Below are 12,998 nucleotides of genomic sequence, written 5' to 3' on the forward strand. Positions count from 1 at the left end.
AGTTTATTCTGGCACCGCATGTTTATTGTAGGCAGCTAGGAAAATGCAGCGCGGTGAAGAAAAACCAACATCGCCGAAGATTATCATTTTTGATGTATTTCCTTCCTGTCTTTTAACATCGAGGTAAAATGCACATAAAGTCACGATTTTAACCGTTTTCCATGTACAATTAGTTCAGTGGCTTTTACTTCATCCAACCATCGGCACTAATTCTAGAACATTTTCGTCACCCGGATGGAAACTCGGTACCTATTACGCAGTCACTCCCCGTTCACCCCTTTCTCCCATCCCTGGTAACCATCAATCTACTTCTGTCTCTATGGCTTTGCCTTTTCTTGACATTTCATATAAATGGAATCAAAGAACGTTTGTCCTTTTATGTCTGGCTTCTTTCCCTTGGCCTAATGTTTTCAAGGTTCAGCCACATTATAGCACATGTTGGTGCTTTATTCCTTTCTGGGTTGAATAATATTCCACCGTATGGATATACCCCAGTTTGTTTATTCCTTCCTTGGTTGATGGACATCTGGATTGTTTCCATTTTTTTTTTTATCTACTATGTATATTTATAGACATGTTTTTCTTTAAACGTTCAGTTCTTTGGGGTATATACCTAGGAGTGAAATTGTTGGATCACATGGTAATTCTCTGGCTAACTTCTCAAGGAGCTGCCTTTTTTCCACAGTGGCTGTACTATTCTACATTCTTTTTTTTTTTTTTTTTTTTAATTTTTATTTTTTTTATTTTTTTAAATTTTTTTTTTCAATGTTTATTTATTTTTGGGACAGAGAGAGACAGAGCATGAACGGGGGAGGGGCAGAGAGAGAGGGAGACACAGAATCGGAAACAGGCTCCAGGCTCCGAGCCACCAGCCCAGAGCCGGACGCGGGGCTCGAACTCCCGGACCGCGAGATCGTGACCTGGCTGAAGTCGGACGCTCAACCGACTGCGCCACCCAGGCGCCCCACTATTCTACATTCTTACCAGCACTGCCTGACAGATTCCTGTTTCTCCATCTTGTTATTTTCCTTAAAAACAAAAAACAAAACAAAACAAAAACAAAACCAAAACCATGCTATTTTAGTGGTGTCTCCTTGTGGTCTTGACTCGCATTTCCCTCACGACAAATGATGTTGAACCTCTCATGCGCCTATTGGTTATTTGCACGTCTTCATTGGAGAAATGTCTATCCAAGTCCTTTGCCCATCTTTTAATTGGATTGTATTCCTATTGTTTGAGTTATAAGAGTTCTTTGTATGTTCTGGATGCTAGACTCTTACAAGATATATATGATTCACAACTATTTTTCCCTATTCTTTGGTTTGTTTTTTCACCTTCTTGAGAATGTTCTTTGATGCACAAAAGGTTTTTGTTTGTTTGTTTGTTTGTTTGTTTGTTTTTAGGGGTGCCTGGGTGGCTCAATTGGTTAAGCGTCCCACTTCAGCTCAGGTTATGATCTCACAGTTCATGAGTTTGAGCCCCACGTCGGGCTCTGTGCTGATAGCTCAGAGCCTGGAGCCTGCTTCAGATTCTGTGTCTCCCTCTCTCTCTGCCCTTTCTCCACTCACGTCTGTCTCTGTTTCTCAAAAATAAACATTAAAAAAAATTTTTTTAAGTTTTTTTTGTTTTTTTTTTTTACAAAGTTCAGTTCATTTTTTCTTTTGTTCTTTGTTCTTTTGGTGTCATATCTAAGAAATCGTTACCAAATCCAAGGTCACAAAAATTTACTGTTAAGTTTTCTAATGGTTCTGTAGCTCCAGGTCTTACACATAGGTCTTTGACATATTTTGAGTTAATTTTTGCATGTGGTGAGAGGTAGGGGTGCAACTTCATTCTTTTTCCTTGTCTTTTTCTTTCTCTTTCTCTTTTTCTTTTTCTTTCTCTTTCTCTTTTTCTTTTTCTTTTTCTTTTCTTTTCTTTCTTTCTTTCTTTTTTTTTTTTTTTTTTGAGAGAGGGAGAGAGAGAGTGCAAACCAGGGAGGGGAAAAAAAGAGAGGTAGACAGTGGATCCGAAGCAGGCTCTGTGCTGACGGCAACAGCTTGATGTGGGGTTCAAACCCACAAACCATGAGATCATGACCTGAATTGAAGTCAGACGCTTAACCTACTGAGCCTCCCAGGTGCCCTGTCTTTTTTTTCTTTTTAAGTAATCTCTACACCCAACGTGGGGCTCGAACTCAGACCCTGAGATCAAGAGTCACATGCTCTACCAACTGAGCCATCCAGGTCCCCCCCACTGACTCTTTTCTTTTGCATGCAGATATCCAGTTGTCCAAGCACTATTATTTGAAAAGATTATTCTTTCCCCACTGAATGGTCTTGCCACTCTTGTTGAAAATCACTTGTCAATAGATGTGTGGGTTTACTTCTGGACTCCTGATTTTATTCCATTTGTCTATATATCTTTATGCCAGTACCACACTGTTTTGGTTGTGTAGCTTTGTAGAAGTTTTGAAATTGGGAAGTGTGAGTTCTCCAATTTTGTTTTTCCATTTCAAGATTGTTTGGGCCATGTAGGATCCCTTAAAATTCCATATGAATTTGAGGATCAACTTGCTCATTTCTGCAAAAAAGACAGTTGGAATTTTGATGGAGATTGCGTTGAGTCTGTAGATCACTTTGCTTTCTTTACAATGTTGTTTCTTTACAGTCCATGAACATAGGATGTCTTTTCATTTACTTAGATCTGTTTAAATTTCTTTCAACAATGTTTTGTAGTTTTCAGTGTACAAGTCTTGTACTCCTTTGTTAATCTTATTCCTAAATATTTTATTATTTTTTATAATATTATAAATGAAGTTTTCTTTTTTTTAATGTTTATTTTTGGGAGAGAGAGGGGGGGGAGGGTCAGAGAGAGAGGGAGATACAGAATCCTAAGCAGGCTCCAGGCTCTGAGCTGTCAGCACAGAGCCTGATGCAGGGGTCTCAAACTCACAAACCGTGAGATCATGAACTGAGCTGAAGTCGGACGCCTAACCGATTGAGCCACCCAGGCACCCCAGTGAAGTTGTTTTTCTAAATTTCTTTTCCAGATTGTTCATTGCTAGTATATAGAAATACAACTGATTTTTGCATATTGATCTGATATTCTGCAACTTTGCTGAATTCATTTATTAGCTATGATAGTGTCTGTGTGGATTCTTTAGGATTTTCTACATATAAGATTACACCATCTACAAATAGAGACAGTTTTACTACTTCTCTTCCAATTTGGATGCCTTTTATTTACTTTCTTCCCATGGCTAAAACTTCCAGTAAAATGTTGAATAGAAGTGGCAAGACCAGACATCCTCGTAGTGTTTCTGATCTTAGGAGGAAAGCTTTCAGTCTTTCACCATTGAGTATGATATTAACTGTGGATTTTCACAGATCTCCGTTTTTGAGCTAAGAAAGTTCCCTCTGAGTCCTAGTTTTATGAGTATTTTTATCATGAAAGGTGTTAGGTGGGGTTTTCCCCCCAAACTTTGTTTATTGTGGTAAAATGTAACACAACATAACATTTAAAATTTTACCCGTTTCTTTTTTTTTTTTTTTAATATATGTATTTATTTTGATAGGGAGAGAGAGAATGCCAAACAGACTCCACAGTGTCAGCACAGAGCCCAATATGGGGCTTGAACTCACCAACCATGAGATCATGACCTGAGCTAAAATCAAGAGTCAGACGCCTACCTGACTGAGCCACCCAGTGGTCATTCCAACAAATGCCCTCCTTAATGCCCATCACCCATTTGGATCATCCTCCTACCCAACACCCCTCCAGCAACCCTCAGTTTGTTCTCTGTATTTAAGAGTCTCTTATGGTTTGCCTCCCTCTCTGTTCTTATGTTCTTCCTTCCCTTCCCCTATGTTCATCTGTTGTGTTTCTTAAATTCCACATATGAGTGAAATGATGTGTTTGTCTTTCTCAGACTAACTTATTTCGCTTAGCATGATACAATCTAGTTCCATCCAGGTTGTTGCAAATGGCAAGATTTCATTCTTTTTGGTTGCCAAATAATAGTCCATTGTGTATATATATACCATATCTTTATCCATTCATCAGTCAATGGACATTGGGCTCTTTCCATACTTTGGCTATTGTCAATAGTGCTGCTATAAACATTTGTGTGTAGGTGCCCCCTTTGAATCAGCATTTTTGTATCCTTTGGATAAATACCTGGTAGTGCAATGGCTGGTCTTAGGTTAGCTCTATTTTTAATTTTTTGAGGAACCTCCACAGTGTTCTCCAGGGTGGCTGCACCAGTTTGCATTCCCACCAACAGTGCAAAAGGGTTTCCTTTTCTCTGCATCCTCACCAACATTTGTTGTCTCCTGAGTTGTTAATTTTAGCCATTCTGACAGGGGGGAGGTGGTATCTCATTGTGGTTTTGATTTGTATTTCCTGATGATGAGTGATGTTGAGCATCTTTTTTGCATGTCTGTTCGCCATCTGGATGTCTTCTTTGGAAAAATGTGTGTTCATATCTTTTGACCATTTCTTCACTGGATCACTTGTTTTTTGGGATTGAGTTTGATAAGTTCTTTATAGATTTTGGATAATAACCCTTTGCCCAATATGTCATTTGCAAATATCTTCTCCCATTCTGTCAGTTGCCTTTTAATTTTGTTGATCGTGCAGAAGCTTTTTATCTTGATGAGGTCCCAATAGTTCATTTCTAAGTATCTCATATAAGTGGAATCATACAGTATTTATCTTCTTGTGACTGGCTTATTTCACTTACCGTAATATTTTCAAGGTTCATCAGTAAGGGTGTTGGGTTTTATCAAATTATTTTTCTACATCCGTTGACATGGTCATGCAACTCTTTTCCTCTATTCCATTAATACTGTGTATTACATTGATTAATGTTCATAAGTTGAACCGCCTTTGCATTCTTGGGATAAATCCCACTTGCCCATACAGTATGATCATTTTAATTGCTGGATTCAAATGTCTCAGTATTTTGTTGATAATTTTTGCATCTATATTCATAAGGAATATTGGTCTATAGATATCTTTCCTTATAATTTCTTTGTCTGGCCTTAGTATCAAAGTAACACTGGCATCATGGAATGAATTAGGAAGCAGAGCCTATTTTTTGGAAAAGTTTGAGAAAGATTGGTATTCATTTTTCTTTAAATGTTTGAGAGAGTTTACCAGTGAAACAATCTGGTCCTAGCATTTTCTTTACTGGAAATTTTTTGTTTACTTTCACAGTCTCTTCTTATGGGTCTATTCAGGTTTCTATTTGTTCTTGAGTCAGTTTTAGTAGTTTGTGTCTTCTAGGAAATTTTCTTTTCATCTAGATTATCTGATTTTTTGATATATAATTATTCATCATATTATCTTACAATCCTTTTTGTATCTATAAAGTTGATAGCAATGTCCTTACTTTCATTCCTGATTTTAGTGATTTGAATCTTTTATCTCTATTTTTTGTCATTCTAACTAAAAATTCATCAATTTTGTTAACTCCTTTCAAAGAAGCAACTTTTGTTTTTATTGATTCTCTTTGTTGTTTTTCAATTCTGTATTTCCTTTATTTCCACTCCAATATTTATTTCCTTCCTTCTGCTGACTTTGGGTTTAGTTTGGTTTTTTTCTAAGTTCCTTAAGTTGAGGTTTAGGGTGGGACTTGAGTGAGGTTGAGTTGTGAGGTTGGAGACTCTGTAAATATCTTGCTACCAAAGGGAGCACCAGTCTGAGAATACAGTTAAACCAGGAAGAGGACAAGAGAGACATTGGATCTTGAGGACAGTGCTTGAGCCCCTGAAACAGTCCATGTCTAAAGCAAGTCCTACTTCTGGACATTCAGTTACATATTCAATACATTTTCTTTGGGCCCATTTAAAAAAAGTTGGAAGTTTAGTTATTGATTTGAGATCTTTCTTCTGTTTAATATAGGTATTTTCTGTTTAATATAGGTATTTACAGCTATAAACTTACCACTAAGAACTGCTTCTATTACTTTCCATAAGTTTTGATATGCTGTTTTTATTTTCATTCATCTCATCTAATTTCCCTTGTGATTTCTTTTTATGCCATTGGGCATGTAAAAGTATTATTGTATTTTCACATATCACATTTATTAATTTCTGGTTTCATGTCATTGTGGTCAGAGAAAATACTTCAAATGCATTCAGTAGTTTTAAATGTATTGAAACTTGTTTTGTGGTATAAACGTGGTTTATCCTGAGGGATGTTCCATGCTTACTTGAGAAGAATGTATATTCTGCTGTTGTTGGCTGGAGTTAGGTCTAGTTGGTTTATACTGTTGTTCAATGCTTCTATTTCTTTGTTTGTCTTTTGTGTAGTAGTTCTATCCATTACTGAAAATGGAATATTGGAGGGGCACCTGGGTGGCTCAGTTGATTAAGTGTCCGACTTTGGCTCAGGTCATGATCTCATGATTGGTAAGTTTGAGCCCTGCATTGTGCTCTCTGCTGTCAGTGAGGAGCCTCCTTCAGATCCTCTGCCCCTTTCCTGCTTGTGCTCTCTCTCTCAAAAGTAAATAAACATTAAAAAAAAAACGGAGTATTGGAGTCCTTATTATTATTGTAATGTTTATTTCTCTCTTAAGTATATGTTTATTATTGTTATATCTTCTTGATGGATTGAGCTTTTTATCATTATATAAAACCTCTCTTTTAATAATTTATAGTTATAAATTAAAAAAATATAAATAATTTATAAAGTCTTTTTTAATAATTTTTGCCTTAAAGCCTATTTTTAAAATAGTAGTACAGACACTTCATCTCTCTTTTTGTTAATTTTTGGCATGGATTATCCTTTCCATCCTTTCACTTTTAACCTATTTGAGTTTTTGAGCCAAAGAAAGACTCTTGTGACAGCATATAATTGCATTATGTGTTTTTTAAATCCATTCCATTAACCTCTGTCTTTTAATTAGAGAATTTAATCCATTTATATTTAATGCAATTACTAATAAGAACTTACTTCTGCCACTTTGTTTGCTATATGTCTTATATCTTGTTGTTTCTCAATTCCTCCTTCTTTTGTGTTAGACATTTTCTTTTTTTTTTTTTTAATGTTTATTTATTTTTGACAGAAAGAGAGACACAGCATGAGTGGGGGAGGAGCAGAGAGAGAGGGAGACACAGAATTGGAAGCAGGCTCCAGGCTCCGAGCTGTCGGCACAGAGCCCAACATGGGGCTTGAACTCATAGACCGCGAGATCATGACCTGAGCCCAAGTCGGACACTCTGCTGACTGAGCCGCCCAGGTGCCCTGGTGTTAGATGTTTTCTAATGTAACATTTTGATTCCCTTGTTGTTTCTGTTACCAGATATATTTTATTTTCTTAGTTGTTGACCTGCGGATTACAATTAACATCTTAATTTATAACAATCTAGTTCAAATTAATACCAATTTAGTTTTGATAGTATAAAAAATTTTTGTTCTTCTACAGCTCCATTCCCTGTCCTTTATGTTGTTAGCATCACAAATTACATCTTTATACATTAGGTATCCATCAGCATAGATTTATAATTATTACAGTTGTCCTTTAAATTATATAAGAAAAAAAGAAGAGTTACATTAAAAGAATTCATCATTGCTGACTTTTATATTTACTTATATCAGTGTTCATTTCTTCATATGGATTTGAGTTACTGTCTACTGTCCTTTCATATCAGCCTGAAGGACTCTCTTTAACATTTCTTGTAAAGAAAATCTACTAGTGACAAATTCTCATAATTTTTGTTATTCTGGAAATGTCTTGATTTATCTTTAACTCCTGAAGGATAGTTTTGCCAGATAAAAATTCCTTGCTGCCTTTTCCTTCCCTTTCAGAACTTCAAATATATTATCCTACTTACTTATGGCCCCCAAAGTTTCTGATGAGAAATCAGCTGGAGAATCTGAGGTTTTCTTGTATGTGATTAGTCACTTTTCTCGCTCTAAAGATTCTCTTTTTGGTTTTGGCCTTCTACAGTTTGATTATGTCCTGGTGTGGATCTCTTTGAGTTTATCTTACTTGAAGTTAATTAAGCTTCCTGGATGTGTAGATTAAGTCTTGCTTCAAATTTAGAAGTTTTTAGCCATTATATCTTTCTTATTTCTCCCCTGCCCCCCCTTCTGGGATTTCCACTATGCATTTGTATTTGTTAGTATGCATGATGTTGTCTCATGCATCTCTTTGGTTCTGTTTCTTTTTTTTTCATGTTTTTTTTCCTTTCTGTTCCACAGCCTGGGTAATCTCAATTGATTTATCTTCAAGTAGGCTGACTCTTTCTTCTGATTGCTCAAATCTGTTGTTGAACAACTCTAGTCAATTTTTCATTTCAGCTAATTCTCTTCAAATCCAGAATTTGTTTCTGTATTATAGCTTTTGTTTCCTTATTGATATTTTCTGACTGGTGAGATAAATAATTATCATGTTTTCCTTTAGTTCTTTACACATGGTTTCCTTTATATCTTTGAATATATTTTAAATAGTTGATTTAAAGCCTTTGTCTTCTATATCCAATATCTGTGCTTCCTCAAGGACATCCCCCCCCCCCCCCATGTATAAGCCATGCTCCCTTTGCATGGATCATATTTTTTTTTTTCTAAACTGGATATTTTGAGTATTATAATGAAACAACTCTGGGAATAGGATTTCCTACCATGCTAAGACTTGTTGCTGCTTGTGATAGAAATTGTTGTTTATTAGTTTAGTGACTTTTCAGGAACTAATTTTGGAAAGTCTATTTTTTGTTGTCATGGCCACCAAAGTCTCTGGGTCATTAGCTTAGTGGTCAGTTAGTCATTTGACAGAGATTTCCTTAAATGCCTAGAACAGCAACAACAAAACCTCCCAGTCTTTGCAGATGAGCACTGTATGTAGATTGGGAAACGCCTTCAACAATCCGTCATGCAATTTACAACTCTACTTTGGCCCTCATTTCCTGCTTGCAAAGAATCTGGTGATCAGCTAGAGGTAAGATCTTAGGGCCTTGTCAGGGCTTTTCTGAGCATGTACCTAGCCCTGGGCATGCATATGGACCTCTATTCCCAGGAATGTGTAGGAGCTTTTTGTTTTTGTTTTTGTTTTGAGAGAGAGAGAGAGAGAGAGAGAGAGAGAGAGAGCATGCACATGAGCAGGAGAAAGGAGCAGAGGGGCAGAGGGGGAGAGAGAGAGAGAGAAAGAGAGAGAGAGAGAGAGAGAGAGAGAGAATCTTAAGCAGACTCCACACTCAGTGTGGAGCCTGACATGGGGCTTCATCCCACAACTCTGGGAACATGACCTGAACCGAAATCAAGAGTCAGACACTCAACTGACTGAGCCACCCAGGTGCCGCTGTAGGAGCTTTTCAAAGTCCTTGTTCCCTAAATCATTTTATCCTCCAGCCTTTCTTCCTAAGCTTTTTTATTTGCTTGTTGTTTTCTCCAAATGCGATCGTTTGTCCCAGTTGGCAGCAGCCAATCGCATGGCCTTTATATATTTTCAACAAATGCCCCCTCGGTTCTGGTAGAGTTCTGAATTAGGCAAAATAAAGGCAAGCCCTTTGAGCCAGACATGCAGAGAGCCATCAGACAGGTCAAAACAAACAGCCACAATACTTTCTGTAGCAGGTCTGTTCTGCTTCCTCTAATACTAGGAACTCACACCAGGAATATTGTCTTCAAGGTTACTGTCTTCAAGAGGCTGCCACAGAGCTGGCGAGCGGGGGATGGCCAAAGTAAGTAAAATTATCATGAAGTTTTCTTGGTGAAATTCAGCTGTTTCTTTCTTGTTTTTTTTTTTTTTAATGTTTATTTATTTATTTTGAGGCAGAGGAAGCAGGGGGAGGAACAGAGAGAGAGAGGGAGAGAGAGAGAATCCCAAGCAAGCTCTGCACAGTCAGCAGAGCCTGACATGGGACTTGATGTCATGAACGGTGAGAGCATGACCCGAGCTGAAATCAAGAGTTGGATGCTTAATCAACTGAGCCACCCCGGCGCCCCTGTTGTTTGTTTCTTGATAAGTGTTCACTTGGTTGCTCTAAACTTTGAGCTGTTTCCAGAGTTCTGGTAAAACTGATTTTGATAGTTTTGCCAGTTTGTTAGCTGCTTTTGTGAAGTGATGGACTCTAGGAGTTCCCTACATCCTCAGTTTTTGTTTTTTTTTAGTGTAGAATTTTTATGTGAAAATAATTACCTTGTATATAAAAATCTGCATACTGATTTTTTCACTTGATGTTATACCATAAAATTTTCTATTTACTTGTATTATTCTTCATATAAATATCCACCTTAGTAGTTCATTCGGCAAATATTTATTGGGTACCATTTACCTGGTGGTCACTCTTCCAGGGACTGAGTATACAGTGGTGAGTGAAACAAGGCCCTGTCCTCACACAGCTTACATTGGAGTAGGGAGTGAAGTAAGTGACATATAAATACTCATTCACTGTCATTGCTGTTTAAAGTTCTATTATAAGAACAGAACTATGATAGGATGAAAACTGCCCCCCACCCCACCCTGCCGCCCCGCCAAAGACATCAGGTCCTAGTCCGGAAACCTGTGGATGTTACCTTATTGAAAACAGGATCCTTGCAGCTGTGATTAAGTTAAGGATCTTGAAGTGTGTGGATATTATCCTGGATTATCAGGGTGGGCCCCAAGGTCAATCACATGCCTCTTTATAAGAGAGAGGAAGAGGAGATTTGACATGGACGGAAGAGGAAAAGCAAAGTGATCATTGGAAGCAGAAATTGGAGTGAAACTAAGGAATGCCAGCAGTTGCCCAGAGCTGGAAGAAGCAAGGAACAGAAGTCTCCCCTATACCCTTGAGAGGGGACACGGACCTACCAACATCTTGGTTTGGGCACAGTGATAGTCATTTTGGACTTTGGGCATCCAGAATGGTGTGAAATAAATTTCTGTTGCGAAAAGCCATCTAGTTTGTGTTAATTTGTTTCAGTTACCATAGCAAACTAATACAAATTTTGGAATTGAGTAGTATGCTGCTGTAGCAAACACCTAAAAATGTGAAGATAGATTTGGAATGGGTAATGGGTAGAAGCTGGAAGAATTTCGAGAAGCACTGTTAGAAGCACTTGTCCGTGATAAACTTGGATTTTAGCTGAGGTGATTCCCAAGCAAAATGTTAAAGATATGGCCTGGTTTTTTCTTGCTGATTATCATAAAATGAGAGAGGAAAAAGATATCTCAGGGAAAGAACTGTTACATCAAAAGGAACCAGCACATGATGATGGGGGAAATTTGCAACCTTTCCGAACTGTGAAATATACTAAAATTAGGCGATTTACTGTTAGAACAATGTGCTCTAGGGGGAAGGCCATGGGTGTGGTTGAACAGCTTTTTGCTAGTCTTGAGGATATTAAGTGTATGACTCATAGATCCACTCAACCATCTCAGCAGAAGCCAGGAATAGAGATAGAATTATCCAGGAGAGATCTGTGGAGGGCTGTCTGTAATGATGTGAATCTCTGTGACATACACAGGAGACCCACAAGACTTTTGAGAGTTACACCAGCAGAAACGCTGGAAAGGGACAGAGATGGAAAGGGACAGAGACGGAATGGAATGAAGGAAGGCTATTGGACCCCCACGATTCTAGAGACAGGAAATAGGCTTATAAAATGACTCAGCTTCACACATGTGCCTACTGTTAAGAAAAACGAAGAATGACAAAAGGGATTAACCTCAAGCCCAGAGGGCAGAGCCTTGGACCTGGAAGTCAGGACCACAGATGTGGAGGCAGGAACTGTGGGTGACAGAGGATTAGTCCTACACCTTGAAAACTAGAGGAATTTGTCCTGCTGGATTTTGAAATTACCTGGGACCAGTCCCTTTCTCTCTTCCATTTTCTCCCTTTTGGAGTAAAGATGTGTGTAACTGTTATACTATGCCCATTCCATCATATTAGGGGAACAGATTACTTGTTACTAGTTTCACAGTTTTAGAAATGGAGAAGAACTTTTCCCCCCCCCAGAATGGACTCTATCCAATCTTACAAACCTAGTTTAGATGAATTTTGGGGGTTTCAGCTGATTATATTTAGATGAGATTTGGGGCTTGAGTTGATATTATAATGCGTTAAGACTTTTAGAGATGTTGGGATAGGGTGAATGTATTTTGTGTGTGTGACAGACTGATGGCAGACTGCAGAAAACTGGGCGGGGGGGAGGGCTTCCCTCCCCCCCCAACATATCAGAGTCTAACCCCTAAACCAATATATTGTGACTTACATAAAAATAGGATCTTTGCAAATGTGATTAAGTTAAGCATTCTGACATGTGGAGATTATCCTGGATCATCCAGGGGGGCTCTAAATGCAACCACGAGTGTCCTTATGAGGGGGAGCCAGAGTGACATTTGTCACAAATGAAAGAGGAGAAGGCAATGTGAAGATAATGGAGAAGTGGTGTGGCTACAAGCCAAGGAATACTAGCTACCACCAGACCCCGGAAGAGGCAAGGAACAAACTCTCCCCTAGAGCCTCCAGAGGGAGTAGAGACCAACTGACATCTTCACTGAGGCCCGGTGATCCTGGTTTTGGACTTCTGGCCTCCAGAATGGTGGAAAAATAAATTTCTGTGTTTTAAGCCTCCTGGTTTGTGGTAACTGGATACAGTTGCTATAGGAACTGTAAACGAATAACAGGATGCATTTATCTAGCCCCTGCTCATTGGACACTTGGATTGCTATTATGAACAGTCTTGCACACATTCCCTGGTGCAAATGTGCTAGAATTGTTGTAGCACATATACCTGGGAGTGGAATTGCTTGGTCACGGCACACACAAATGTTCAATTCTAGAAGGTAATGTCAAATTGCTCACCGAAACAGTTATCAATTTACACTCATACCAATGCTATAGTTGTTGTGGATGGATGTGCGTTTTGTTCATCGCTTGGTATTATCCGATTTCTTAATTTTTGCCAATCCCAGTGAACGTAAGATGCTCTCTCGCTGTGGTTTTATTTTAATTTCCCTGATAACCAACGTGATTAGGTTTGAGTATCTTTTCAAACCCTTATTGGCCATTTGTAATGTTTCTTCTCTT

General features: G+C 38.3%; 1 protein-coding gene across 5 annotated transcripts in view; it reads left to right on the forward strand.

Annotated features, from left to right (window-relative positions):
* Window positions 1–12,998, forward strand: part of RAB3IL1 (RAB3A interacting protein like 1) — a 42,356-nt gene that overhangs the window by 1,999 nt on the left and 27,359 nt on the right. For 3 of the 5 annotated variants that reach the window (XM_086677188.1, XM_086677189.1, XM_086677191.1), the window contains one exon: window positions 32–123. The exons of the other annotated variants lie outside the window; for them this stretch is intronic. In XM_086677188.1, the coding sequence (XP_086533314.1) occupies window positions 32–123 (92 nt within the window). The remainder of the gene's footprint in view (window positions 1–31; window positions 124–12,998) is intronic. 5 annotated transcript variants of the gene reach the window in all.

This window comes from Puma concolor, chromosome D1, assembly GCF_028749965.1.
Source record: "Puma concolor isolate L17-30 chromosome D1, mPumCon1.1.hap2, whole genome shotgun sequence".
Classification (NCBI taxonomy): Eukaryota; Metazoa; Chordata; class Mammalia; order Carnivora; family Felidae; genus Puma; species Puma concolor.